Source organism: Rhincodon typus, chromosome 13 (assembly GCF_021869965.1).
Source record: "Rhincodon typus isolate 14 chromosome 13, sRhiTyp1.1, whole genome shotgun sequence".
NCBI lineage: Eukaryota > Metazoa > Chordata > Chondrichthyes > Orectolobiformes > Rhincodontidae > Rhincodon > Rhincodon typus.
The window spans coordinates 72,862,115-72,890,098 of record NC_063344.1 but is presented as its reverse complement, the minus strand read 5'-3'; the positions used below and the strand labels follow the sequence as shown (position 1 = coordinate 72,890,098).

Here is a 27,984-nt window from a genome sequence, read left to right as displayed (position 1 = left end):
CTGGGTTCACCTTGTCCAGATCCACAAATAACCGTAACATCACTGATCCTAGTAAGTAGCCAAAAGCAGGTCCAAAGACAGATATTGCAAACAGGATTGCTGGAGAAAGGGAGAGTAATCACAAGAATTAATAATGGAAAAAAAAAATTCAGTGGCTTGCAGTGACCTTTCTGAACAAATCAGTCAATAAGGAGAGCAATTTCCAAAACTACTCAAGCAGAGGGGGAGGACTGAGGCTTCATCAAGATAATTAAGATCATCAAGGATTTCTATGATTCTATGATAATGACTGCATTAACAAACTAGCCTAAGACTGCTAATCCAATGAAAAGGGACAGAGATAGACTAGTCACTACAGGGACTGACTCTGAGCTAGCTGGCCAAAAAAAATAAACAGGGGTGTCAGAGGTTCTGCTCAGTCTAGGAGCCAGCTCTGAGCTAGCTGGGTCAGTATCACATACCATGCACATGTAATTAAAAGGTGAGATGGTGGCAGGATGCCAGACTTCTTGGAGTTATTTCGGTGGTGACAAAAGGAAAACACACCTCTGAAGAGATTTGCTCACAACATTCATTGTTGAGTTGGGGGTAAGCATTTCTGGCATCTAAAACCTTTCAAGAGTTGAGGGATTTTGCTGAGGAATATGGAGACCTCAAACCTCCTCTAATTCAAAGACACTATCAGTTTTACTCAGCACTTCAAGAATCAGGGGAATCTGTTTGAGAATTTTTGAGGATGTTAAGACGACTGGCAGAGGAATGTGATTTTGGTGTAACCTTAAGGGAGATGCTGAGAAACTATTTAGTATGTGGGATTAATGCTGTGGCCATGCAAAGGGCACGTACTAGCTGAAGTCCAACCAGTTTTCAAACAGATACTAAACTGGTTTTGTTGTTAGAAAATGCAGCCTCAGTCAAATCAGCCATGATCTCATCAAATGGCTGACCAGGCTTGAAGGGCAGAATGATCTACTCCTGCTCCTACTTATGATCTTAATACCAGATAGCTCCTGTAAGCTATAAACAGAGGGGAAAATGCAACAGAGAATGACCTGATCTTCACGCAGTGTAGCAGCTGCTATTTTCTTCTGCATGAACTTGCAAAGTGTAGCCACTCTTTTAAAAAAATGTTAAACTATTCCAATTTCACAATGTTGAGTCATTATAAGATATTTAAAAACCTCTTGTAGAGTTGAAACAACCATCTTCCTTGGATGCAGGATTACATGATCAAACTGGTAGTTATAGTAACCTACCTATGTCCGTGACACCACCCACGCCCTCCACCTCCTCCAGAACTTCCAATTCCCCGGTCCCCAACACCTCATCTTTACCATGGACGTCCAGTCCCTCTACACCTGCATTCCCCATGCAGATGGCCTTAAGGCCCTCCGCTTCTTCCTGTCCCGCAGGCCCGACCAGTCCCCCTCCACTGACACCCTCATCCGCTTAGCCGAACTCGTCCTCACACTCAACAACTTCTCTTTCAATTCCTCCCACTTCCTACAGACAAAGGGGGTAGCCATGGGTACCCGCATGGGCCCAAGCTACGCCTGCCTCTTTGTAGGTTACGTGGAACAATCCCTCTTCCGTACCTACACCGGCCCTAAACCCCACCTCTTCCTCCGTTACATTGATGACTGTATCGGCGCCGCCTCGTGCTCCCACGAGGAGCTCGAACAGTTCATACACTTCAGTAACACCTTCCACCCCAACCTTAAATTTACCTGGACCATCTCTAACACCTCTCTCCCCTTCCTGGACCTCTCTGTCTCCATATCGGGCAACCACCTAGAAACCGATATTCATTTCAAGCCCACCGACTCCCACAGCTACCTAGAATACTCCTCCTCCCACCCACCTTCCTGCAAAAATGCCATCCCCTATTCCCAATTCCTTCGCCTCCGCCGCATCTGCTCCCAGGATGAGGCATTCCACTCCCGTACATCTCAGTTGTCCTCGTTTTTCAAGGACCGTAACTTCCCCTCCTCGGTGGTCGAGAACGCCCTCAACCGTGTCTCCCACATCTCCCGCACCTCATCCCTCACACCCCGTCCACGCAATAAAAACCAAAAAAGAATCCCCCTCGTCCTCACGTACCACCCCACCAACCTCCGGATCCAACGCATCATCCTCCGACACTTCCGCCATCTGCAATCCGACCCCACCACCAAAGACATCTTTCCCTCCCCACCTTTATCTGCTTTCCGGAGGGACAACTCTCTCCGTGACTCCCTTGTCCGCTCCACACTCCCCTCCAGCTCCACCACACCCGGCACTTTTCCCTGCAACCGCAGGAAGTGCTACACCTGCCCCCATACCTCCTCCCTCACCCCCATCCCAGGCCCCAAGAAGACTTTCCACATCAAGCAGATGTTCACCTGCACATCTGCCAATGTGGTATACTGCATCCGCTGTACCCGGTGTGGCTTCCTCTACATCGGGGAAACCAAGCGGAGACTCGGGGACCGCTTTGCAGAACACTTACGCTCGGTTCGCAACAAACAACTGCACCTCCCAGTCGCGAACCATTTCAACTCCCCCTCCCATTCCTCAGACGACATGTCCATCCTGGGCCTCCTGCAGTGCCACAACGATGCCACCCGAAGGTTGCAGGAACAGCAACTCATATTCCGCTTGGGAACCCTGCAGCCCAATGGTATCAATGTGGATTTCACAAGTTTCAAAATCTCCCCTCCCCCTACCGCATCCCAAAACCAGTCCAGCTCGTCCCTGCCTCCCTAACCTGTTCTTCCTCCCACCTATCCCCTCCTCCCACCTCAAGCCGCACCTCCATCTCCTACCGACCAACCTCATCCCGCCCCCTTGACCTGTCCGTCCTCCCTGGACTGACCTATCCCCTTCCTAACTCCCTACCTACACTCACCTTTACTGGCTCCATCCCCGCCTCTTCGACCTGTTTGTTTCCTCTCCACCTATCCTCTCCTCTATCCCTCTTCTATCCGCCTCCCACTCTCTCCCTATTTATTTCAAAACCCCCTTCCCCTCCCCCTTTTCTGATGAAGGGTCTAGGCCCGAAACGTCAGCCTCTCTGCTCCTATGATGCTGCTTGGCCTGCTGTGTTCATCCAGCCCTGCACCTTGTTGTCTCAGTTATAGTAACCTGACTAGTTTGTTCTTAGTTCAGTGTCTGTGTAATGAGCTTGCTTTATCCACAAACCTGGTCTCCATAATTCGAAGAAAACGTCAATGCAAAACAAAATTAAATGGATGATGCCAGAACTGAGGTATTATCTAAGAGGACAGGCTGTACAGCCTTAAGCACTTCTTTCTCATAGAAAGAAAGCAAAACGATGATCTGATAGAGCTCTTTAATTATAATAGTCCCACTTGGCCTGACTTGAGTGAGAAAATTCATAGGCCAGTATCCAGGAGGGTGCACACCCTGGGAAGGCCACCTATAGCTGGCTTGGAACAGTTAAATTCTTAGCCACATGCAAATCAGAACTAATTAAAAACAAACTTCTGGTTAAATGGGTTACCCAGTTCTAACGGAGGTTGAAACTGGAATGCTGTATCAGTGATTGCAGAACCAGTCTTTACCAAAATTCGCTCCGGACTCCAACCCTTAAGTTTGTGCAAGACCTCAGCCAGGCTAAGAACCTATACCAGGCAACTCCTACAGATTATGGGTACAACTTCGGTTCCAGTCTCTTATGAGAAGAATTTGGTTTGGCTACCACTGATTGAAGTAAAAGGACCCAAGCATATTGGGGTGGAATTGGCTCAACATTTTGATTAGAAAATGGCTGCCTGAGTGAAGTCCTAATTAAAATTAATTAATCTTTCATTCATTGGGTAGGGTATTGGGTACAAGAGTTGGCAGGTCATGTTACAGTTGTATAGGACTTTGGTTCAACCACATTTGGAATACTGCATACAGTTCTGGGTGCCACATTACCAAAAGGATGTGGATGCTTTGGAGAGGGTGCAGAGGAGGTTCACCAGGATGTTGCCTGGTATGGAGGGCGCTAGCTATGAAGAGAGGTTGAGTAGATTAGGATTATTTACATTAGAAAGACGGAGGTTGAGGGGGGACCTGATTGAGGTCCACAGAATCATGAGAGGTATAGACAGGGTGGATAGCAAGTAGCTTTTTCCCCCAGAGTGGGGGACTCAATTACTAGGGGTCACGATTTCAAGGTGAGAGGGGAAAAGTTTAAGGGAGATATGCGTGGAAAGTTCTTTACGCAGAGGGTGGTGGGTGCCTGGAACGCGTTGCCAGCGGTGGTAGAGGCGGGCACGATAGCATCATTTAAGATGTATCTAGACAGATACAAGAATGGGCAGGGAGCAGAGGGATACAGATCCTTGGAAAATAGGCAACAGGTTTAGATAGAGGATCTGGATCGGCGCAGGCTTGGAGGGCTGAAGGGCCTGTTCCTGTGCTGTAATTTTCTTTGTTATTTGTACACAGAGTGGTGGGCATGTGGAATGCGCTGCTGGCAGTGGTAGTGGAGTCAGACACTTTAGAGACTTTTAAGCGACTCTTGGATAGGCACATGGAAGATAGTAAAATGTAGGCTATGCAGGGTAGATTGATCTTAATCGGATAATAAGTCAGCACAACATCATGGGCCGAAGGGCCTGTACTGTACTGTTCTATGTTCAAAGGAAAATCATTGGGGTACAGACAGTTTAAGCTGCTAGTTGTGAAACTCTTCATATTTGGTAATGTTTAGGCTTGATATACCATTTGTGTTAGCCCAGTGACCTGGCCAAGTGGGAGATACTGGTATCATGCAAACAATTGTTTGTAATGAAGGGAGTGCTGCTGGTGTTGAACTTTCTGCACATGATGTGTATTCTGACTAGTATCTGGCACTGCAGCTTCTCTAAAGAATAATGGGAGATCCATTTTATGAACCCAATCTGAAAGATTATAAGATTGTAAGGCCCAGATTCAAACCAAGGAGTTCTAATTTCTCCCTTGAAGCTCTAAAACTGCGAGTTTAGAACTTCAGCTTTTTCTTCATCATCCAAGAAAGCTTATAAGGTTAAGCCAACAACCACAGACCAGTCAGATTGAACAGAGTGTAGAAGCAGTTTACAAAAATAGTTCCAAAAAAAGAGAAACTTCAGTTATAAGGATAGATTGAAGACGTTGGAACTGTTCTTCTTGAAGGGAAGGTAGCTCAGAAGTCTGATAGATAGAGGGTTCTAAAATCATGAGCCAGCTGGGTAGAATAGATAGGGAGAAACTGTTTCCACTCGTTAAAGGAATAAGAACAAGAGAGCATAGATTTAAGGTGATCTTCACTTAGTGGGTATTTAGGGTATGCAATGTTTGGCAGTGTGGTGGAGGTAGGATAAATGGAGGCATTCAAGAATGCACTGGATGATTAACTCTATAAAAATAATGTTCAAGGATATAGGGAAAAAGCAGGATTCTGGTACCAGATAATAAAGGTTTGAAAGCACATTCCAATAGATTCAAGAACAGCACCTTCCCTACTGTCATCAGACATGAACGCACCTCTCAAATATTAGAGTTATCTTTCTCTGCGTCTTCTCCGTAGCTGTAACACTTTATTCTACATTCTGTTCTCTTACCATGATATACTTATGTAAGGTATAATTTGCCTGGATAGCATGCGAAACAATACTTTTCACTGTATCTCAGTACATGTGACACTAATAAATCAAATAAAAATAAACTCATCTAATGAGCCCGTGCAGGTAGGATGAGCTGCAGTTTCCTTCCGCACTATAACACTTCGGTGATTCTGTGATCCACTGTTATCCTACCACACAGAAATGGTATTCCTTTCTTTTTGATTTAATATTTTTCCAAACTTACTTGCATTTGGAAAAGAATGGGCTTACCAAGAATAGTCAGCATGCCTTTGTGCAGGGGAGGTCTTGCCTCACAAATGTAATTGAGGTTTTTGAGGAAGTGACAAAGATGATTGATGGTAAGACAGTGGATGTTGTCTACATGGACTTTAGTAAAATATTTGAGAAGGTCCCACATGGTAACTGGTCCAGGAGATTAAGTGACATGGGATCAGGGATGAGTTGGTACATTGGATAAAAAACTGGTTTGGTCATAGCAGACAGAGGGCTGTGGAGGAATGTTTTTCTGACTGGAGTTCTGTGGCCAGTGGTGCTTACAATGGGATCTCTACTGTTTTTAACATAAATAAATGATTTGAATGAAAATTTAGGTGGTCTGATCAGTAAGTTCGCAGACAACATAAAAATTGGTGGAGTTGTGGATAGTGAGGAAGTTTGTCAAAGGATACAGCAGGATATCGATCAACTGGAAAGTGGAGAGGGAAATGGCAGAGTTTATACCGGACAGGTCTGAGCTGATGCATTTTGGGAGGTCAAATGCAAGAGGGAAGTATACAGTGAAAGACAGTCCTTTAGGAGCATGGCTATACAGAGAGATCATGAAATGCAAGTCCATAGCTCCCTGTAGTCGCATCACAAATGGATAAGGTGGTAAAGGAGGTAAATGACATGAAGAAGGGTCCAGACCCAAATCGTCAGCTTTCCTGCTCCTCTAATGCTGCCTTGCCTGCTGTGTTCCTCCAGCTCCATACTGTGTTATCTCAGAACTCCAGCATTCGGCAGTTCCTTCTATCTCTATATGACATGCGTGCTTTCAATGGTTGGGCCATAGAGTATAAGCTTTGGCAAGTCATGTTGCAGTTGTCCAAAACTTCAGTTAGGCCATATATGGAGTATTGTATGAGGTTCTGGTCAACACACTATAGAAAGAATGTGGAGGCTTTTGACAAGAAAAGAGGTTTATTAGGATTTTGCCTGGATTAGAGTGTTTTAGCTACAAGGAGAGATTGGATAAATTTGGTAAAAACCGAAAGAATTGTAGATACTGTAAATCAGGAACAAAAGCAGAAGTTGTTGGAAAAGCTAAGCAGGTCTGGCAGCAGCTGTGAAGAAGAAAATCAGAGTTAATGTTTTGGGTCCAGTGACCCTTCCTCTGAGCTTTTCCAGCAACTTCTGTTTTTGTTCTTGTGTTGGACAAACTTGGATTGTTTTCGCTAGAGCATTGGAGGCTGAGGGGCAACCTGATAGAAGTATATATAATTATGAAAGGCATGAGGGTTGATAGTTGGAGTCTTTATGCCGGGGGGCAGGGGGAGAATTTCAAATACCACAGGGCATATGATTAAGGTGATAAGGATTTTAGTTTAGAGGAGATGTGCGAAGAGAGGTGGTAGGTACCTGGAACGTGCTGCCAGGGATGGGTTAGAAACAGATACATTAGCAAAGTTTAAGAACTATTTAGGCAAAAACATGAACAGGAAAGGAAATAAAGGGTTACAGATCTTTGCAGGAGGATGGGATGGGATTAGAATGGCATCATGGTCGGTACAGACATGGTGTGCTGAAGGCCTTGTTCCTATGTTGTACTGTTTTACATTCTTACCTGGGGTTTGCTGTCCTGATCAATTCAATTTTCATAATTACATGTAATGAGCTGAACCTTGGCTCGTTGGCCACAGCTTAATACTGTTCAAATTAACTCCAGACTCCCTTGTTGTTTAAAAGACCATCAATCCACCAAGAACTTATGACGCTGTTAAACATTTTTTCCTTCTCACAGGCTTTCTTTCTGAAATAGCCTGTAAACCATGGAATGCCTATATTATTCAGGAGAATGTGAAGGAGGATGATTGAGATGTACAAAATTATGAGGTGCATAGACAGGAAGAAGCTTCTCCCCTAGATGGAGGGATCAATGACTGGGGCATAGATTTAAGGGAAGGGGCAGAAGGTTTAGAAGAGATGTGAGAAAAAATGTTTTCACTCAGACCGTGGTGGGAATTTGGAACTCACTGCTTGTAAGGGTGGTAGAGGCAGAAACCCTCATAACATATAAGAAGGATTTCGTTATGCACTTGCATTGTCAAGGTATACAAGGCTATGAGATGGTGAAAGAAAATAGGATTAGAATAGTCAGGTGATTTTGACCAGCGCAGGAGCTGAAGGACCTTTTCTGCACTGGAGACCTCTCTCCACGACTCCATGATTGAGACTGGAGAGAGAACAGTAAGACCAGAGACAGTGCACAGCGAAGCCAGAGACAGCGCATAGGTCAAAAAAGTCTCAGAGAACATGAACAGTGTCCAGCTATTAAAGAAGAATGTTATAGTATATGCAAACCAAAGGACTGCTTTCAGAAGAGCAACAGCAGGTCAAATAGTTACTCAAACAAAAATGTTAATAATGTAGAGCAACAAACTTCAAGCTAAAGACCTACCAATACTCCCAGTCCAAAGAGAACACATTCTAGAAGAATCATGAACCCTCAATTTGTCAAGTCAGACGGAGAGAGATGGGGTATTGGTAAATGCAATTAAAATGTGCTGGTTCATTCTTGACCCTCTACTAAGGGGAAAGGTTTCATCCTATCACAGAATCTCTACAGCATGGAAGCAGGTCATTCAGCTCATCAAGTCCACACCGAACCTCCAAACAGCATACCATCCAGACCCACTCCCCGCTACCACATTCCTGTAACCCTGCATTTCCCATGGCTAACCCCCTAATCTACACATGCCCAGGCACTATGGGCAATTTAGCATTGCCAATCCACTTAACCTACACATTTTTGGACTTTGGGAGGAAACCGGAGCACCTGGGAAAACCCACGCAGACATGGTGAAAACATGCAAACTCCACACAGACAGTCACCCAAGGGTGGAATTGAACCCAGGTCCCTGGCATTGTGAGGCAGCAGTGCTAACCACTGAGCCACCGTGGAGACATCAGTATAATGTGATATATCTATGTATTTGTGCATAAATGTAAAATTTAAGGGAAAAGATTTCTTCAATAGGGGGGTGGGTGATGTTGTAAAAGATAATGTCTGAAAGGGTAAACGCTGAACGCTACATTAAGTTCCACACATCTGATGATTCCATAAGGAGCTGGGTGGGGAAAGGCAATGTACCTTGGGATCTGTTATCCTTGCATCTGAGCAACTATGTCTATCTTACTCATGTACTTGAATCTGATCACTTTCATGTAATAAATTATACTTTGTTTAAGACAAAAGCCTTTTCTTGCTAGACTATCTGGTGGTTTTCCTCTTGACACTTTGGACCAAATAGACCCAGTCAGGAAAGCAGAATGTTGGTAACCATCTACCTAATCATAAGTTGGCTGTGGTTGGCATTGTACATGTAAATTACTTGGTGCCAGCAATAATTTTTGAAAATTTCATTTATCTGTACCATTATGATATCCATGAGTCACATTTTCATAAATTATCAGAGATTGCAGCTCATTCCTTGTCATTTGGAGGGGCTGCTTATCAACCTCCGGATTCACTTTAGATCCATCCTCCTGAAATGTCATTAGGATTTCCTCTTGGGGCTGCTTCTAGAGGAGGTCCAGGATAGATGCAGCCCAAAGGAATGGTCATGGTCCACTTGTTCCTCTATAGCAATGTTTGTACCTCTTGAGCAGGAGCATAAATACAATAGAGGTGTTCTGAAATCAATGGCGACTGCAAGAACTGGAGATCATCAGGGACACTAAAGTCAACAGTTCTAGAACTTTCTATGTTTTACAGTTAGCTTCTTTGCCTTACAATTAGGGAAATATTCAATAGGTTGTAATGAATTTTAGCATTCTCAGGTCATAGGGAAAGAATGATTGTAGCCAATTAGGCTCCCAATAAACTGTTATCATTATCCCTGAATAAATCACACAAGCAAGAGAGCTTCTGAATCCTAACATTTCTGATCAGGGCACCTCTTCAGTTAAGGAGATGATGTTCATGATTTGTGCTTGTGTCTTTGTAAACCTATGTGGGAACTGAATTGATGTTGAAAAATATAAAGCACTGACCATCTTGACACAAGGGGCAGTAGATTACAACACAAATAACATGGTTACAATCAGGATTCACATGCACAACAATTTTCAAACATTCACCAACATCGTGCATTTTGAAACTTACCAATATATATTGGAGAGTTTGAAGGCTTAGCAAAATCATCCACATATGAAATGCCAAAGGGCTGAATAGGCACAGTCCCAATGCCCACTATTAGCTGGGCAATGACAATTATTACCCATACAATGCTCATATTGTTCGAGTGTACTGTGAACTTAGTACAGTTTTCCATGCTTTGTGTCTGGTTCTCCGGATGACAGATGTCAATGTTGGAATAGTTTACATTTTCTGCAAGAAAGACAAAATAATTTATTTCCACAGTGTTTATTACTCTTTTACATTTTTACCTTACAAACTGATTTGGAAACTGGGATGGATTTGTGCACTTGTGTGGCAGGGAATTGTTTGGGAGCAGCTCGATAAATCTTCCTCTGAACAATCTCTAACAGTCTTCTCTGGTTGATTTCACAGAATCACAGAATTGTTATGAAGATGGAAGAGGTCCATTGTACCTGCACAGACTCTATTATCCAATGTCAATCGCTTGTCTTATCCATATCCCTGTACAGCATTACAATGTAAACAAAACCAATGTCTTCTTGAATGCCTCAATTGGACTTGTTTCTGTTACATTTCCAGGCAGAGAATTCCACAACAACTTGATATGTAATAAAGTTTTTTTCTCACATCACCCTTGCTTCATTTGACAGCCCATATACCCTCATACTTGCTTCTTTTACAAGTGGAAACAGCTTCACCTATATATTCTATCCAGCCCACCATGATTTTGAAAACCACTACCAAAATCTCCTCTCAGCCTTCTTCTCTCCATGGAGAAGAGTCCCAACTTCTTCAATCTATCCTCATAACTAAAGTTTCTCATTCCCAGAACCATTCAGGAAAGGCTTTGGCCTAGTGGTATTATTGCTACACTAGGACACAGGTAAAATTCTCAGGAACCTGAATTTGAATCCTACCTTGGCAGAATAAAAATCTTGAATTATGAGTCTGATGAGAAACCATCTAGTTCACAATATCCTTTAGGGAAGGAAACTACTGCCCTTACTTGGTCTGGCCTACATGTGACTCCAGACCCACAACAATGTGATTGACTCTTGACTGCCGTCTGGGCAAATTAGGGAGATGGGCAATGGGCAACAAATGCTGGGCCTGGCCAGTGGCAAAATTCTAGTAAATTGCTTCTGCATGCTCTCCAATGCATCCTTTTCACAATGTGGCACCAGAATTGCATACAGTACCTCCACTGAGGTCTATCAAGTGTTTTATACAAGTTCAACATTGTACTCTACACCCTATTAATAAAGCCAAGCACATCATGCTTTATTTCCTGCTTTCTCCAGCCGTCCTGTCACCTTCAATGATCTGCTTTGTCTGATACCAATATCTCATTGGAGATATTTTTAATCAACCTGTTCAGATATGTTATGACACCTGTGGTACAGGTGGGACTTGAACCCAGGCCTTCTTGCTCAAAGGTAGGGACACTACCACTGTGCACAAGGACACTGCAATAAGTTATTGTATCAACATCAGGCAGCCAAACATAAATCCACCCTGAACGAGGGAACCTGGCTGCTAAGATCCCTTCAGCTTTGTCAGGACTAGACTGACCCCTCTCCACAGACATCAAGATCTATTGGTTTTGACAGCCTCAGTTGAATAAATAATTCAAGTGGTAAATGGTGGCAGTGTCGATTATCAATATTCAGTATGCACAACCACTTCAATACTTGCCTGTGGGAAAACTGCCAGGATATCACAGCACATCATTCTCACTCTTGCTCTCCTTTCCCTCTGCTCACTTGCGCACTTCTCTCTCTCTCACACACACACACACACACACACGCACACACACACACACCCCTTTCATGTTGTCAGCCACTTATAACTCACTAGAGAAGGAGATTCCACAAATATCCCCATCCTCAGTGATAGGGGAGCCCAGACCATCATTGCACGAGATAAAACTGGCACATTTACAACAATCTTCAGCCAGGAGTGCTGAGTGGATGGCCTAACTCAGCCTTCTCTAGACAACCCCACTATCAGAGGTGCTAGTCTTCAACCAATTTAAGTTACTCCACATGATATGAAGAAATGACTGAAGATATTGGATACAGTAAAGGCTGTGGAACCTGACAATTCTAGGGATAATTTTCAATTCATCTCTGGCCACTAGGGAGATGCCACAGGATTGGAAGACAGCCAATTATTCAGAAAGGGAGCAAGAGATAAACCAGGGAACTACAGGCAGTCAGTCTAACCTGGACTGTGGCGATATGATTAGAAGCAATTCTGAAGGATAGAGTTACTCTGCATTTGGATAGCCTGGATTAATCAAGAAAAGTCTGTATTGTTCTGTTAGGGGAGGTCATGTCTGACCAACTTGATTGAATTTTTCAAAGAGGTGACTGACTTGGAGATGAAGGCAATGCTTTTGATGTAGTCTACTTGGACTTCAGCAAGGCTTGTGGTAAGGTCCCACATGGGAGTCAGATAGCAAAGGTAAGAGCCCAGGGAAGCCAAGAAAATTTGGCAAATTGGATCTGAGTGGCAGAAAGCAGAAGGTGATGGTCAAGGGATGTTTTTGTGATTGGTAGCCTGTGTCCAGTGAGGTCCAACAAAGATCATTGTTAGGACCTTTGCTGTTTGAGGTTTATACAAAGTATTTGGACTTGAATGTAGGAGGATTGATCAGTAAGTTTGTGGATGATATAGAAATTGCTGGGGTGGTATATCGTGAAGAGGATAGCCTTAGATTACAGGAAAAAATAGACAGGCTGATCAGATGGGCTAATTGGTGGTAAATGGAATTCAATCTGGATAAGTGTGAGGTGATACACTTGGACAGGACAAACAAGGTAAGGAAATGCACAATAAATGGTAGGATCCTGGAAAGCACCAATGATCAGAGGGACATTGGTGTGCATATCAACCAGTCCCCTATAATAGTGGGATAGGTAGATAAAGTGGTTAAGAAGGTATATGAAATAGTTGCCTTTATGAACCAAAGCACAGGGGGAAGTTACACTGGAATGGTATAAAATGCTAGTTAGGCCACAGCTGGAATATTGTGTGCAGTTCTGGAATCCACATTCTAGGAGGGATGTGATAGCAGTGGAGAGGGTGCAGAGGAGATTTACCAGGATGTTACATGCACTGGAGAGTTTCAGTTATGAAGAGAGTTTAGATAGACTGTGGCTGTTTTCCTCAGAGGACAGGAGATTGAGAAGGGACATGATTTAAATGTAAGAAATTATGAGGTGCAAAGGTAGGGCAGACAGGAAGGACCCTTTCCCATTAATGGGGGAGATCAATGACCAGGGGCATAGATTAGGTAAGGGACAGGAGGCTCGAGGGACTGACTGGATGTTCAAACTCAGTGTTGTTGAAAACACTGCTGCTCACATCCTACCTCACACCAATTCCTGCTCTCTTCTCACCTCCGTGTTTGCACTTCCCTCCCAGTCACCACTTCAATTTCAACATTCCTGCACTTCTTTTCAAATTCTTCCAGAGCCTCATCTCTCCTGAATTCTCTAATCTCTTCCAGCCCCTCATCCCTCCAAAATATCTGCACTCCTCAAATTCTAGCCTCCTGGATTTCCACTGTATCACTATTGGCAGTGGTACCTTTACTTGACGAGACCAAACCTCTAGAATCCCTTCCCTGAACCATCTGCTTCTTTCCTGTTTCACCTCTAAAATGGCCCTTGCATACCATCTTCATCAAATTCTTGGTTAAGTGTTCTAATTTGAGTATGTGTGTCATATATTGTTTATTTGTGTTCCTATGAAGCTCTTGGAACGTTTCATCACATTAAAAATGCTATATAAATAAAAGTGGTTTCTGTTGTGTGGTTAGGATTTGAAATGCAATGCTTGATATTGTTGAAATAAATTCAACTGGAGTTTGCAAAAGGGAACTGAATGAATATTTGACAAGAAAAAATTGTACCTTATATGAGAAAGAATTGAATTGAATCATTTATTGTTACATGTATTCAATGTAAAAAGATAGTGAAAAGTGTGTGTCTTCACTGTACTTTACTTGGCGCCATTTACATTAACTTAGAATAAGAGAAGAAAAAAGATAACTAAGGAGAACTGAAAAGAATTGGGGGATGGATGTGCGAAAACAATCCCAATTTGAAAAAATCAGCCTGGTTCAGTGGGCCGAATAACCTCCAACTTTTATTATGATATTTACACCAGAACTAAATAAGTTACCAGACACTTTTTGAATCTTTGGGAACTAATTATCAATGCAGAAGGAGACCCACCCCTACTGATCCCAGATAAAAGATATGAAACCGCACATTTGTGACTTATTACAGGTTCAAAGAGATTAAAGATTAATGATTTACACAATTAGAACACTCATTCAGAGATTTTATGAACACCACTGCAGTTGAGAAAAAGAAAATTTAGTTGTGGCACATTGTGTCATAAGGGGATAGAATGTCCTTCGGAAAAGATAGAGTCATAGTGTCATACAGCATCAAAACAGACTATTTGGTCCAACTCGTCCACACCGACCAGACGTCCCAATTTGACCTGGTCGCATTTGTCAGCATTTGGCCCAAATGCCTCTAAACCCTTCCTATTCAAATATCCATCCGGATGCCTTTAAAGTGAGTAGCACGACGCTCAATGGTTATCATTGCTGCCTCACAGTGCCAGGGGCCCGGGTTCAATTCCACCCTTGGGCGACTGTGTGTAGTTTGCACACTCTCCCCACGTCTGCGTGGGTTTCCTCTGTGTGCTCTGGTTCCCAGCCATAGTCCAAAGATGTACAGGTTAGGTGGATTGGGCATGGGAAAAGCAGGGATAGGATGGGGGAGTGGGGAATATGGATGGGATGCTCTTTGGAGAGTCGGTGTGGATTTGTTGGGCCGAATGGCCTGTTGTTTCCACACTGTAGGGATTCTATGAAAATGTTGTAATGGTACCCGCCTCCACTACTTCCTCTGGCAGCTCGTTGAATATACAATGGAATAGAATAAAAAAAGTTTTAGTCATTAACCAAGAGTGCTGGTCCTGAGCAAGGAGTATTGAGACAGAGCCAGGGGTATTGAACCTGAGCTCAGAGTGCTGCAACTACTAGGCCTGAGCTTGGAGTAGTGGACTGAAGCTAGGAGCATTGGCCGTGAGCTAGGTCTATTCATACTGCGCTAGGAGTACTGGGCCTACACTAGATATATTGAGCCTGAGCTAGGATTATTGATACCGAGCTAGGAGTTTTGGGCCTAAAGCTAGAAGTAGTCAGCCTTAGCCAGAAGTGCTGGACCAGAACTAGTTGTATTGAGCCTGAGCTCAATTGGATCTAATTTTGGAGTGTAGGCCTGAGCTGGCATTACTAGTATATTGGGCCTGAGGTAGGAGTATTCGACCTGAGCTAGCAGTATTGGTACTGAACTAGGAATATTAGGCCTCAGTTGGGAATATTTGGCTTGAGTTGGAAATATTGACATTTAACTAGGAGTGATGGACCTGCAGTGAGAACGCTGGGCCTGAGCTAGGACCTACACTAGGACTGATGTGTCTGCGTTAGGAGTACTCTGACACATAAACAGGAAATGCTTGAACTACTAACGGGTCTGGAAACATCCATAGAGAGAGAAAGAAAGTTAATTGTACAGATTGGTGACCCATCAACAAAATGTCAAGGTATTCCACTCCCAATTATTAACGTGATTTCACTTTGATGCAAGGTACCTAATCAAACAATTTAAAAGCCAATGAGATTTTCATGATGCATAACTGCGAGAAGTGGAACATGTTGTCAAAGCTTCAGCAACATCTCTTTTCAGTTAGATTGAATTCCAAAACATGCAACTGTGTCTATATTTCCATTGACTCTCGTACATATGGTACATACAGACAGTAAGAAACAGAAAATTTGATTTACCATTTGTTGCCTTGGAATACTCGTAACGTTCCGAAATGAAGTGAGGAATGGTGAGCAAGAAAGCTCCAAAACTAAGGAGAAGACCACCCATTCCAATCAATCTTGGTCGGTGAACACGACTTCCAAAGTAACTGACAAAAACAATCAGAAGTGAGTTCCCAATCTGAAAGAAATTGTAACAGGAAAATATTTTTGTCCAAATACAGTTCAAGAGTTACTGATGAAAATACAGTAAGTGTCATGCAAAGTAACCTGGGACAAAAGAGCCAAAAGCAATGCATGTGGTCTAGTCTGTAAACTGTTAATATGAATGCTGTTGTAACCACTTGCTATTGTAAATTAACTTGCATGTCATCCAGAGAAGTGATGACTGATTTGAATGGCAAAGCAAAACCCTAAAATTGATGGTAATCCCGCTGTAGTTCTTCCCACTCTATAAATTTAATTACAGGTAGCCCTTGATTATCATGGGACCTACATTCCTGAAAATGACTGCCTTCAGCAAAACCCCCGAATTTAAAACACACAGAATGGCAAATACAAGTAAAGTTAATGTAAAATGCCAAAATAGATCTGAAAATATGCAAAAATGATTAATTTTAACATTTCTTGCATTGTACATAAGATTGCTTATCTAAAGGTGGAAGGTTGTGGATCTTTATCTAATTCAGCTACAACCCTGGAGTTGAAAATTAACAATCATCAGAATGCTTCTCTGCTGCATTTGACGGGGTGTTGAGTGCCCTGAGGCAGTTTTTAAAAACTTGTTCAAGCCTTTACTTAGGCAGGCAATAGCCAAAACAAGCTGAAAAACAGGAACTTGAGGAATACTGAGTTTTGGCATACATTTATTCCCTTAACTCAGTATCGAGTTCAATAATTTTAGGGCCTAAACTCTCACATGTCCTAGTCCCCTACCCCACGAACCAGGCCTTGCTATCACATAGCCTGCCATTACACACTACCTGTTGTTAGTCACTAACAGTCCCCATTAATAGCTATTCACCCTCCTAGCTGGATCGTTATCAACTCTTTTCTCTATCCAACTGTTCTTCTCTCTCTTTGGGCTCTATCCTTTATCCTATCATTTACTCCCTACCCATTCCCCTCCCTATCTTCTGCATATAAATTTACGTTTTCCTAGTTACCATCAGTTCTGAGGAAGGGTCGCTGGACCCGAAACATTAACTCTGATTTTTCTTCACAGATGCTGCCAGACCAGCTGATCATTTCCAGCGACTTCTGCTTTTGTTCTTGATTTACAGCATCCATAGTTCTTTCGGTTTTTATTTATTCCCTTGAACTGCTGGTAATCAATGAAGAACCACACTATCGCAAATCAGACATTATTGAGGTCAGGGAATAAAGTACCACCTGTGTTATGACAAAACTGTGTGAAACTGTGCTAATTAATACCTGTGCCAACACGCATTCAAAAACAGCCTTTGTATCACTTGGTATCTTTTTTCGCCTGCTCCTACCTACTTTCTTCTCTAGTACCAGTCAACCTCTCATTTTCTGCACCTTATTCCTGTTTACTACTTCTTAGAACTGCACAGAGCTGTGGCCTAACCAATGTCTGTACAACTACAGATTTACCTCCTTGCTCTTATACACTGTGCCACGATTGATGAAAGCAAGTGTCCTATATGCCTTCTTAACTAGCTCATTCGCATGCTCTGCCAACTTCAGGATCTGTGAATAATTACCCCACGATCCCTCACTTCCTCTGAGCTACTCAGTGTCCTGCCATTCATTAAATACTTCCTCATCTTGTTCCTTCTTCCAAAGTGCATCACTTCGCACTTAATCAGGGTTAAATACAATTGCGACTACTCTGCCAATCTGAACAAGTCACCTAATATATCTTCCTGTACCCTACAACCATCTTCTTCATTATTAACCACCCTACCAATCTTGGTGTCATCTGCAAATCTGCTTAATGTTCCCACTACATTTTCATCAATATCATTTATGTATATAACAAACAATACTGATCCTTGTAGTATACACCGCTCTCCAGTCCCTCGGACAACCTTCCACCACTGCGTTTTGTGTCCTATTACTAAGACACTTTCGGATCCATCTTGCCAAGTATCCATCAATTCCATGTGCTCTAGCCTTTTCAGTCAGTCCCTATGTCGAGCTTGGTCAAAACTTTGCTAAAATCCAAAAGTACATCAAGCAAACTTCCCCCATCCACACACTTAACCATATTTTTGTAAAATTCCAGCAAATTTATTAAGGATGACCTCTCTCTGACAAAGCCATGCTCACTATCCCTAACTGATCCATGCCGTTCCAACTGGATATTCATTCGCTCCTTCAGAATTTTCTCCAATAGTTTCTTGACCACCGGTCTATATTTTCTTGGTTCATCTCTACCACCTTTCTTGAAAAGTGGAACCACATTAGCATCCTCCAGTCCTCTGGCACTTTCCCTATGGCCAGCAATGAATTAAAACTTTCTTGTCAGAACCCCTACAATTTCTTGCCTCGCCTTCCACAGCAGCCTGGGATGCAATTCATCTGGACCAGGGAATTTGTCTGTTTTAAACCTGTCAGAGTCACCAATACCTCTCCATATCCCATGTCAAACTGTGCAAGTTCCTCACAGTCCCTTTTTCTGAATTCCATACCTATGTTCTCCTTTTCCAGAGTGAAGACCGAAGAGAAGTATTCATTTAACAGCCTTCCAATATCCTACAACTTCACACACAGATTTCTCCCTTTATCCCTAATGGGCCCCACTCTTTCCCTGTTCATCCCATTCCCTTTAATGTATTTATAAAACAACTTAGGTTTCGCTCTTATCCTGTTTACAAGTCCTTTCTCATATCCCCTTTTTGATCTTCTAATTGCTTTTTTAAGTTCGCTATTGCACTTCCTATATGCATCTAGGGCTGCAGTCGAATTGTTCATTCTGGACTTGCAAAAAGCCTTACATTTCTTCCTCTTCCAGTCCTGAACTGTCCTAGACATCCTGGGTTCTCTGAATTTTTTGCTCCTAAATTTCTCCCTGAAGCGTACATGTTGGACTTGTACTCTTCCCTTTTTGAATGCCCCACTGCTCCACTGTAGAGTCTCACACAAGAAGCTGTACCCAGTCAACTTTGGCCAGATTCTGCTTTATTTTAATAGAATCTACCTTACTAACCCAAAGCCATCTTTTGCAGGCCATCTTTCTCCTTGTCCATAGCAAATTTGAACTGTGCCGTGTTATGGTCACTATCACCAAAATGTTCCCCACTGCCACATTGAACACTTGTCTGGCTTTGTTCCCCAGAATCACATCTAGCACTATGCCATCCCTTCTTGGACATTCTACATATTGAAACAAAAAACTCCCCCGGATACATTTCAAGAAATCTTACCCCTCTAAACTTTTAACACTATGACTATCTCAACTTATGTTGGAAAAGTTGAAATTCTCTAGTATAATTACCTGATTATGACTTTTACACACCTCTAGTGAGCAATGTACATATTTGCTCTTCTATTTCCCACTGACTCTTTGGGGCCTATAATATACTCCCAGTAAAGTAGCTGCCTCCTTAACATTCCTAAGTTTGATCCACAAAGCCTTGTTTGAAAACTCTTCCAAGATATCACTTCTTATTGCAGTAATGACTCTTTAATTAATAGTGCTATTCCACCACCCTTTTACAACCACCTCTATCTCACTTAAAACCCCTATAACCCAAATGTTGAGTTGTTAGTCCTGCCCTTCTCTCAACTATGTTTCTGTGATGGCAACATTATCACACTTCCATGTGTCAATCCACATCTTTAAATCATCAATCTCACCTATTCCACTCCTAGTGTTAAAGTATAGACCGTCCAGCCTGGATTTTATTTTCCTGAGCTCTAATCTTAGATGGGAGGCACAGTAGTTCAGTGGTTAGCACTGCTGCCTCACAGCACTAGGGACCCAGGTTTATTTCCAGCGTCGGGTTACTTGTGTGTGAAGTTTGCACATTCTCCCAGTGTCTGCATGGGTTTCCGCCGGGTGCTCTGGCTTCCTCCCACTGTCCAACGATATGCAGGTTTAGGTGGATTGTCGATGCTAAATTGTCCGTAGTGTCCAGGGATGTGCATGCTAGGTGGGTTAGCCATGGTAAATGCGAGGTTATGAGGTTAGGGTCTTGATGATGCTTTTTGGAGGGTCAGTGCAAAAGGCCTCTTTCTGCACTGTAGGGTCTCTATTTTTCCACTCTTGCTCAGTTAAAGCAAACAAATAATGCTTGTAGATTTTTAAACCTGACTCTTTGCTGCACTGATCACCAGTGACACACCAGAAGATAAAGGAGTAGAATTAGACCATTTGGCCTGTGAAGCCCGCTCTGCCATTTGATCATGGCTGATATGAACAAAGAACAAAGAAAATTACAGCACAGAAACAGGCCATTTGGCCCTCCAAGCCTGCCCCGATCCAGATCCTCTATCTAAACTTGTCGCCTATTTTCCAAGGATCTGTATCCCTCTGCTCCCTGCCCATTCATGTATCTGTCTAGATACATCTTATATGATGCTATTGTGCCCGCCTCCACCACCTCCGCTGGCAACGTGTTCCAGGCACCCACCACCCTCTGCGTAAAGAACTTTCCACGCATATCTCCCTTAAACTTTTCCCCTCTCACCTTGAAATCATGACCCCTAGTAATTGAGTCCCCTATTCTGGGAAAAAGCTTCTTGCTATCCACCCTGTCTATACCTCTCATGATTTTGTAGACCTCAATCAGGTACCCCCTCAACCTCCGTCTTTCTAATGTAAATAATCCTAATCTACTCAACCTCTCTTCATAGCTAGCGCCCTCCATACCAGGCAACATCCAGGTGAACCTCCTCTGCACCCTCTCCAAAGCATCCACATCCTTTTGGTAATGTGGCACCCAGAACTGTACGCAGTATTTCAAATGTGGTCGAACCAAAGTCCTATACAACTGCAACATGACCTGCCAACTCTTGTACTCAATAGCCCGTCTGATGAATGAAAGCATGCCATATGCCGCCTTTACCACTCTATCGACCTGCGTTGCCACCTTCAGGGTACAATGGACCTGAACACCCAGATCTCTCTGTGCATCAATTTTCCCCAGGGCTTTTCCATTTACCGTATAGTTCGCTCTTGAATTGGATCTTCCAAAATGCATCACCTTGCATTTGCCTGGACTGAACTCCATCTGCCATTTCTCCACCCAACTCTCCAATCTTTCTATATTCTGCTGCATTCTCTGACAGTCCCCTTCACTATCTGCTACTCCACCAATCTTAGTGCTTCTAAGCATCATATGCTTCTTAACTCCTCTCTCCTGTCTTCTCCCTAAAACCTTACCAATTAAGAACCTGTCTCGGTCTTAAACACACTCAATGTCTTGGCCTCCACATCCCTTTGCAGCAACGAGTTCCACAGATTCACTACCCTCTGGCTGAACAAATTCCTTCTCATCTCAATTTTAAATGATCATCCCTTCGCTGTGCCCTCAGATCCTAGTCCCTCCTACTTGGGGAAACAATTCTCCACGTGCACTCTATCCAGACCTCTCAGTACTCTATATGTTTTAATGAGATCCAACCCTTATCCTTCTAAACTCCATTGCTCCATTTGTTCAGCAGCAGGAGTCGGGAGAGAGCACAAGGGGACTGCTGGGAAGGTGAGCTTTTCATTTTAAAAGACTTACCTCGTGGAATCAGCGGCCTCCATTTTTGCAGCAGCAGCGGGAGCGGTGAGAGCGAGGACCAGGGGGCTGCCGAGAAGGTGAGCTTTTCATTTCGACAGCAGAGCTGAGTGGGAGCGGTCGAATTGTGCTCTGGAAAGGTGAGTGAACTGATATATTTGGGCAGTGGCTAAACCCAAGACACTACACGTGTAGTGTCTCCCACCCACCCTCCTACTCGAACCAAAAAAAAGACTCTGTGGTGTGTTGATAAGGGAAAGTTTTTCTTTTTTTTATTGTGTGCTGGTAAGTAGAGTGATTGGAAAAAATTTTTTCCTTTCATTTATCTATTATTTAATATTATAGTAGGGTTAAGCTAAGCTGAAGAGTAAAAATGGCAGGAGATCCCAGACCCGTGTAATGCTCCTCTTGCTCAATGTGGGAGCTCAGGGACATGGCTGATGTCCCTGACTCCTACACGTGCAAGAAGTGTGTCCAGCTGCAGCTCTTGTTAGACCACATGACGGCTCTGGAGCTGAGGATGGACTCACTTTGGAGCATCCGCGATGCTGAGGAAGTCGTGGATAGCACGTTCAGCAAATTGGTCACACCACAGATTAGGATTGCTGAGGGAGAAAAGGAATGGGTGACCAAAAGGCAGAGAAAAAGCAGGAAGGCATTGCAGGTGTCCCCTGCGGCCATCTCCCTCCAAAACAGATATACCGTTTTGGATACTGTTGGGGGAGATGGCTCACCAGGGGATGGCGGCTCACCAGGGGAAGGCAGCGGTAGCCAGGTTCATGGCACCGTGGCTGGCTCTGCTGTACAGAAGGGCGGGAAAAAGAGTGGAAGGGCTATAGTCATAGGGGATTCATTTGTAAGGGGAGCAGATAGGCGGTTTTGTGGTCAAAAATGAGACTCCCGAATGGTATGTTGCCTCCCAGGTGCACGGGTCAGGGATGTCTCAGATCGACTGCAGGACATTCTGAACGGGGAGGGTGAACAGCCAACTGTCGTGGTGCATATAGGCACCAATGATATAGGTAATAAATAGGATGAGGTCCTACAAGCAGAATTTAGGGAGTTAGGAGCCAAGTTAAAAAGTAGGACCTCAGAGGTAGTAATCTCAGGATTGCTACCAGGGCCACATGCTAGTCAGAGTAGAAATGAAAGAATAGGCAGGATAAATGAGTGGCTTGAGAGGTGGTGCAGGAGGGAGGGGTTCAGATTTTTGGGACACTGGGACCGGTTCTGGGGGAGGTGGGACTACTACAAATCGGACAGTCTACACCTGGGCAGGACTGGAACCAATGTCCGAGGGGGTGCTTTTGCTAATGCTGTTGGGAAGGGTTTAAACTAATGTGGAAGGGGGATGGGAACCAAATGGGAGGATAGTAGACAGTAAGTAATTAAAGCCTGTAAGGAACTAGCTAATTAAGTCAGTGTGACTAAGGGGAGGAGTAGACAGAGAGCAGATGATTAACGCAAAGGGACAGGTGGTCTGAAGTGCATTTGTTTTAATGCAAGAAGTGTAGTAGGTAAGGCAGATGAACTTAGGGCTTGAATTAGTACCTGGGAGTATGAAGTCATTGCTATTACTGAGACTTGGTTGAGGGAAGGGCAAGATTGGCAACTAAATATCCCAGGATATAGATGCTTCAGGCAGGATAGAGAGGGAGGTAAAAGGGGTGGAGGAGTTGCATTACTGGTCAAAGAGGAGATCACAGCTGTGCTGAAGGAGGGCACTGTGGAGGACTCGAGCGGTGAGGCAATATGGGCAGTGCTCAGAAATAGGAAGGGTGTGGTAACAATGTTGGGGCTGTACTATAGGCCTCCCAACAGCGAGCGTGAGATAGAGGTACAAATATGTAGACAGATTATGGAAAGATGTAGGAGCAACTGGGTGGTGGTGATGGGAGATTTTAATTTTCCCAACATTGACTGGGATTCACTTAGTGTTAGGGGTTTAGATGGAGTAGAATTTGTAAGGAGCATCCAGGAGGGTTTTATAGAGCAGTATGTAAATAGTCCAACTTGGGAAGCGGCCATTCTGGACCTGGTGTTGGGGAATGAGCCTGGCCAGGTGGTCGAAGTTTCAGTAGGGGCTTACTTTGGGAATAGTGATCACAATTCCGTACGTTTTAGAATACTCATGGAAAAAGACCAGAATGGTCCTAAAGGAAGCTTGCTAAATTGAGGAAAGGCCAACTATAGCAAAATTCGGCAGGAGCTGGGGAATGTGGATTGGGAGCAGCTGTTTGAGAGTAAATCCACATTTCATACGTGGGAGGCTTTTAAAGAGAGGTTGGTTAGAGTGCAGGACAGACATGTCCCTGTGAAAATGAGGGATAGAAAGGGCAAGACTAGGGAACCATGGATGACAGGTGAAATTGTGAGACTAGCAAAGAGGAAAAAGGAAGCATACATAAGGTCTAGGCAACTGTAAACAGACGAAGCTTTGGAAGAATATTGGGAAAGTAGGACCAATCTGAAGTGAGGAATTAAGAGGGCTAAAAGGGGTCATGAAATATCTTTAGCAAACAGGCTTAATTAAAATCCCAAAGCCTTTTATTCATACATAAGGAGCAAGAGGATAACTAGAGAAAGGGTTGGCCCACTCAAGGACAAAGGAAGGAAGTTACGTGAGGAGTCAGAGAAAATGAGTGAGATTCTTAATGAGTACTTTGCGTCAGTATTCACCGAGGAGAGGGACATGACGGATGTTGAGGTTAGGGATAGATGTTTGATTACTCTCGGTCAAGTCAGCATAAGGAGGTGGGGGGGAGGTGTTGGGTATTCTGAAAGGCATTCGGGTGGACAAGTCCCCACGCCCGGATGGGATCTATCCCAGGTTACTGAGGGAAGCGAGAGAGGGAATAGCTGGGGCCTTAACAGATATCTTTGCAGCATCCTTGAGCACGGGTGAGGTCCCAGGGGACTGGTGAATTGCTAATGTTGTCCCCTTGTTTAAGAAGGGTAGCAAGGATAATCCAGATAATTATAGACCGGCGAGCCTAATGTCAGTGGTGGGGAAGCTGCTGGAGAAGATACTGAGGGATAGGATCTATTTACATTTGGAAGAAAATGGACTTATTAGTGATAGGCAGCATGGTTTTGTGTAGGGAAGATCATGTCTTACCAACTTGATAGAATTCTTTGAGGAAGTGACAAAGTTGATAGATGAGGGAAGGGCTGTAGATGTCATATACGTGGACTTCAGTAAGGTGTTTGATAAGGTTCCCCATGGTAGGCTGATGGAGAAAGTGAAGTCGCATGGGGTCCAGGGTAAACTAGTTAGATGGATAGAGAACTGCCTGGTCAACAGGAGACAGAGTTGTAGTGGAAGGGAGTTTCTCAAAATGGAGAACTGTGACCAGTGGTGTTCCACAGGGATCCGTTTTGGGACCACTGCTGTTTGTGATATACATAAATGATCTGGAGGAAGGTATAGATGGTCTGATTAGCAAGTTTGCAGATGACACTAAGATTGGTGGAGTAGCAGATAGTGAAGGGGACTGTCGGAGAATGCAGCAGAATATAGATAGATTGGAGAGTTGGGTGGAGAAATGGCAGATGGAGTCAATCCAGGCAAATGCGAGGTGATGCATTTTGGAAGATCCAATTCAAGAGCGAACCATACAGTAAATGGGAAAGCCCTGGGGAAAATTGATGCACAGAGAGATCTGAGTGTTCAGGTCCATTGTACCCTGAAGGTGGCAACGCAGGTCGATAGAGTGGTAAAGGCGGCATATGGCATGCTTTCATTCATTGGACAGGGTACTGAGTACAAGAGTTGGCAGGTCATGTTACAGTTGTAAAGGACTTTGGTTCCACCACATTTGGGATACTGCGTACAGTTCTGGGTGCCACATTACCAAAAGGATGTGGATGCTTTGGAGAGAGTGCAGAGGAGGTTCACCAGGATGTTGCCTGGTATGGAGGGCGCTAGCTATGAAGAGAGGTTGAGTAGATGATTTCAAGGTAAGAGGGGAAAAGTTTAAAGGAGATATGCGTGGAAAGTTCTTTACGCAGAGGGTGTGGGTGCCTGGAACATGTTGCCAGCAGAGGTGGTAGAGGCAGGCACGATAGCATCATTTAAGATGTATCTGGACAGATACATGAATGGGCAGGGAGCAGAGGGATACAGATCCTTGGAAAATAGGTGACAGGTTTAGATAGAGGATCTGGATCGGTGCAGGCTTGGAGAGCCGAAGGGCCTGTTCCTGTGCTGTAATTTTCTTTGTTCTTTGTTCCATTGAGTATGGACCCAGAGTCCTCAACTACTCCTCATATGACCAGTCCTTCATCGCCAGGATCACTTTTGCAAACCTCCTCTTGAACCATCCGATGTCGGCACATCCTCCCTTAGAATATGAGGTCCAAAGCTGCTCACAATATTCCAATGTGGTCTAACTGGAGCCTACATAGCTTCAGCGGTACATTTCTGCTGCTGCATGCTCGCCCTTTTGCAATGAATGCTAACATTGTGTTTGTCTTCCTAACAGCTAACTGAACCTGCAAGTTAACTTTAAAAAAGAATCCTTAACTAGGACTTCCAAGTCCATTTGTGCTTCAGATTTCCTAAGCCTATCCTTATTTAGAAAATAGTCCATGCCTTTATTCTTCCTACCAAACTGCATATTGTATTTCATCTGCTACTTTCTTCCCCGCTCTCAGCCTGTCCAAGTCCTTCTGCAGCCTCCCCATTTCCTCAACACTGTCTGTCCCGTCTACCTATTTTTGTGTTAACTGCAAACTTAGCAACGATGCCCTCTGTTACTTCGTCCAGATCATTAATGTATAATGTGAATAGTTATTGTTTCAACACTAACTCCTGCAGAACTCCACTTAGATACTGGCTGCCAGCCTGAAAAAGACTCCTTTATTCCCACTGTCTGGACTTCTGCCAGTCAGCCAATTCTCTACCCATGCCAGTACCCTGCCACTAATGACATGGGCTGTCACCTTATTTAGTAGCCTCCTGTGCGGCACCTTGTCAAAGGCCTTCTCAAAATCCGAATAGATAGCGTCTACCGGCTCCTCTTTGTCTAACTTGCTTGTTACCTCCTCAAAGAATTCTAACAGTTTTGTAAGGCATGAACTCCCCTTGACAAGGATGTGCTAACTCATCCCTATTTTAACATGCACTTCCAAGATTTCCAAGTACTCCACAATCTCATTCTTGATAATGGTTCCTAAACTTACAAACAGAGGTCAGACAGGCTAACCGACCTATATAGTTTCCCTATATAGACCTATGTAGTTTCCCGTCTTCTGCCTCACCCTCTCCTTAAACAAGGATGTTACATTAGCCATTTTCCAGTCCATCAAGCCAGAAGAGTGATTAACTACTCCATGTAATAACAAGGCCTGGAGTGTGGGGGTTGGGGTAAGGACATGGAAGAAGCTCAAGGTCTAATGTTGCTGAACTCAATATTGAGTCAATAAGGCTGTAGACGTCCCAAGCAGCAAATGAGATGTTGTTCTTCCAGCTTGCATTGAGCTTCATTGGAGCACTGCAGCAAGCCTGAAACAGAGATGTTGGCCAAGGAACAAAATGGTGTGTTGAAGCGGCAGGCAACTGGAAACTCAGACTCTTTTACACTGACAGAACATAGGTGTTCTGCGAAGTGGTCACCTGGTCTATGCTTCATTTCCCCAGTGTAGAGGAGACCACATTGTGAGCAGTGAATGCAGTAGACTAGATTGAGTGAAATGCAAGTAAAGCACTGTTTCACCTGGAAGATAAGAATGGAACCAGGTGAATGAAGTTCACCCAGCTTTGGAACATCAGATGACTTTCGGTGAGGGAGCCAAAAGATGGTGTCCAGGTTAAGTTCTAAAAAACGTGAAAGAATGAAATTTCAAGAGTGCTTTTTGAGAAGGAAAACCAACATGAACTTTCACTCTTGACCACCATTCATCAACTCCCATGAGAAAGTGCACAAGTGTAGATGACAGGAGAATTTGGAATTAGGATCAGCATGTTGACCCGGTAGTCCAACATTCTCTCAGTCTGGGCTCACATGTCTGGAGAGGCAACAAGCATAAGAAGAGGGTTTTCAGCACATGTGCAATCTTCAAAAGAATGGATAGGATGAAAGAAATATCAAAGTAGTACTTTTCAAATCTCTGGTGAGATCTGGTGAGATAGCATCATAGCATGATATAGCGTGGGATAGTGTGGGAAATCGTATCTCACTAACTTGACTGAGTTTTCTGAAGAAGTAATGAAGAGGATTGATGAAGGCAGAGCAGTGGACATGATCTATATGGACTTCAGTAAGGCGTTTGACAAAGTTCCACATGGTTTATCTGGTTGACAAGGTTAGATCACATGGAATACAGGGAGAACAAACCATTTGAATACAGAGATAGTAGGAACTGCAGATGCTGGAGAATCCGAGACAACAAGGTGCGGGCTGGATGAACACAGCAGGCCAAGCAGCATCATAGGAGCAGAAAGGCTGACGTTTCGGGCCTAGACCCTTCATCAGA

General features: G+C 43.7%; 1 protein-coding gene across 2 annotated transcripts in view; it reads right to left on the bottom strand.

Moving 5' to 3' along the window:
• Positions 1-27,984, bottom strand: part of LOC109923277 (solute carrier organic anion transporter family member 2A1-like) — a 168,324-nt gene that overhangs the window by 86,035 nt on the left and 54,305 nt on the right. Inside the window, exons 5-7 of one of the 2 annotated variants that reach the window (XM_048604665.1) lie at positions 15,830-15,992; positions 9,961-10,185; positions 1-99 (exon numbers count right to left, since the gene is read on the bottom strand). In XM_048604665.1, the coding sequence (XP_048460622.1) occupies positions 1-99; positions 9,961-10,185; positions 15,830-15,992 (487 nt within the window). The remainder of the gene's footprint in view (positions 100-9,960; positions 10,186-15,829; positions 15,993-27,984) is intronic. The other variant, XM_048604666.1, reaches the window with a different exon arrangement.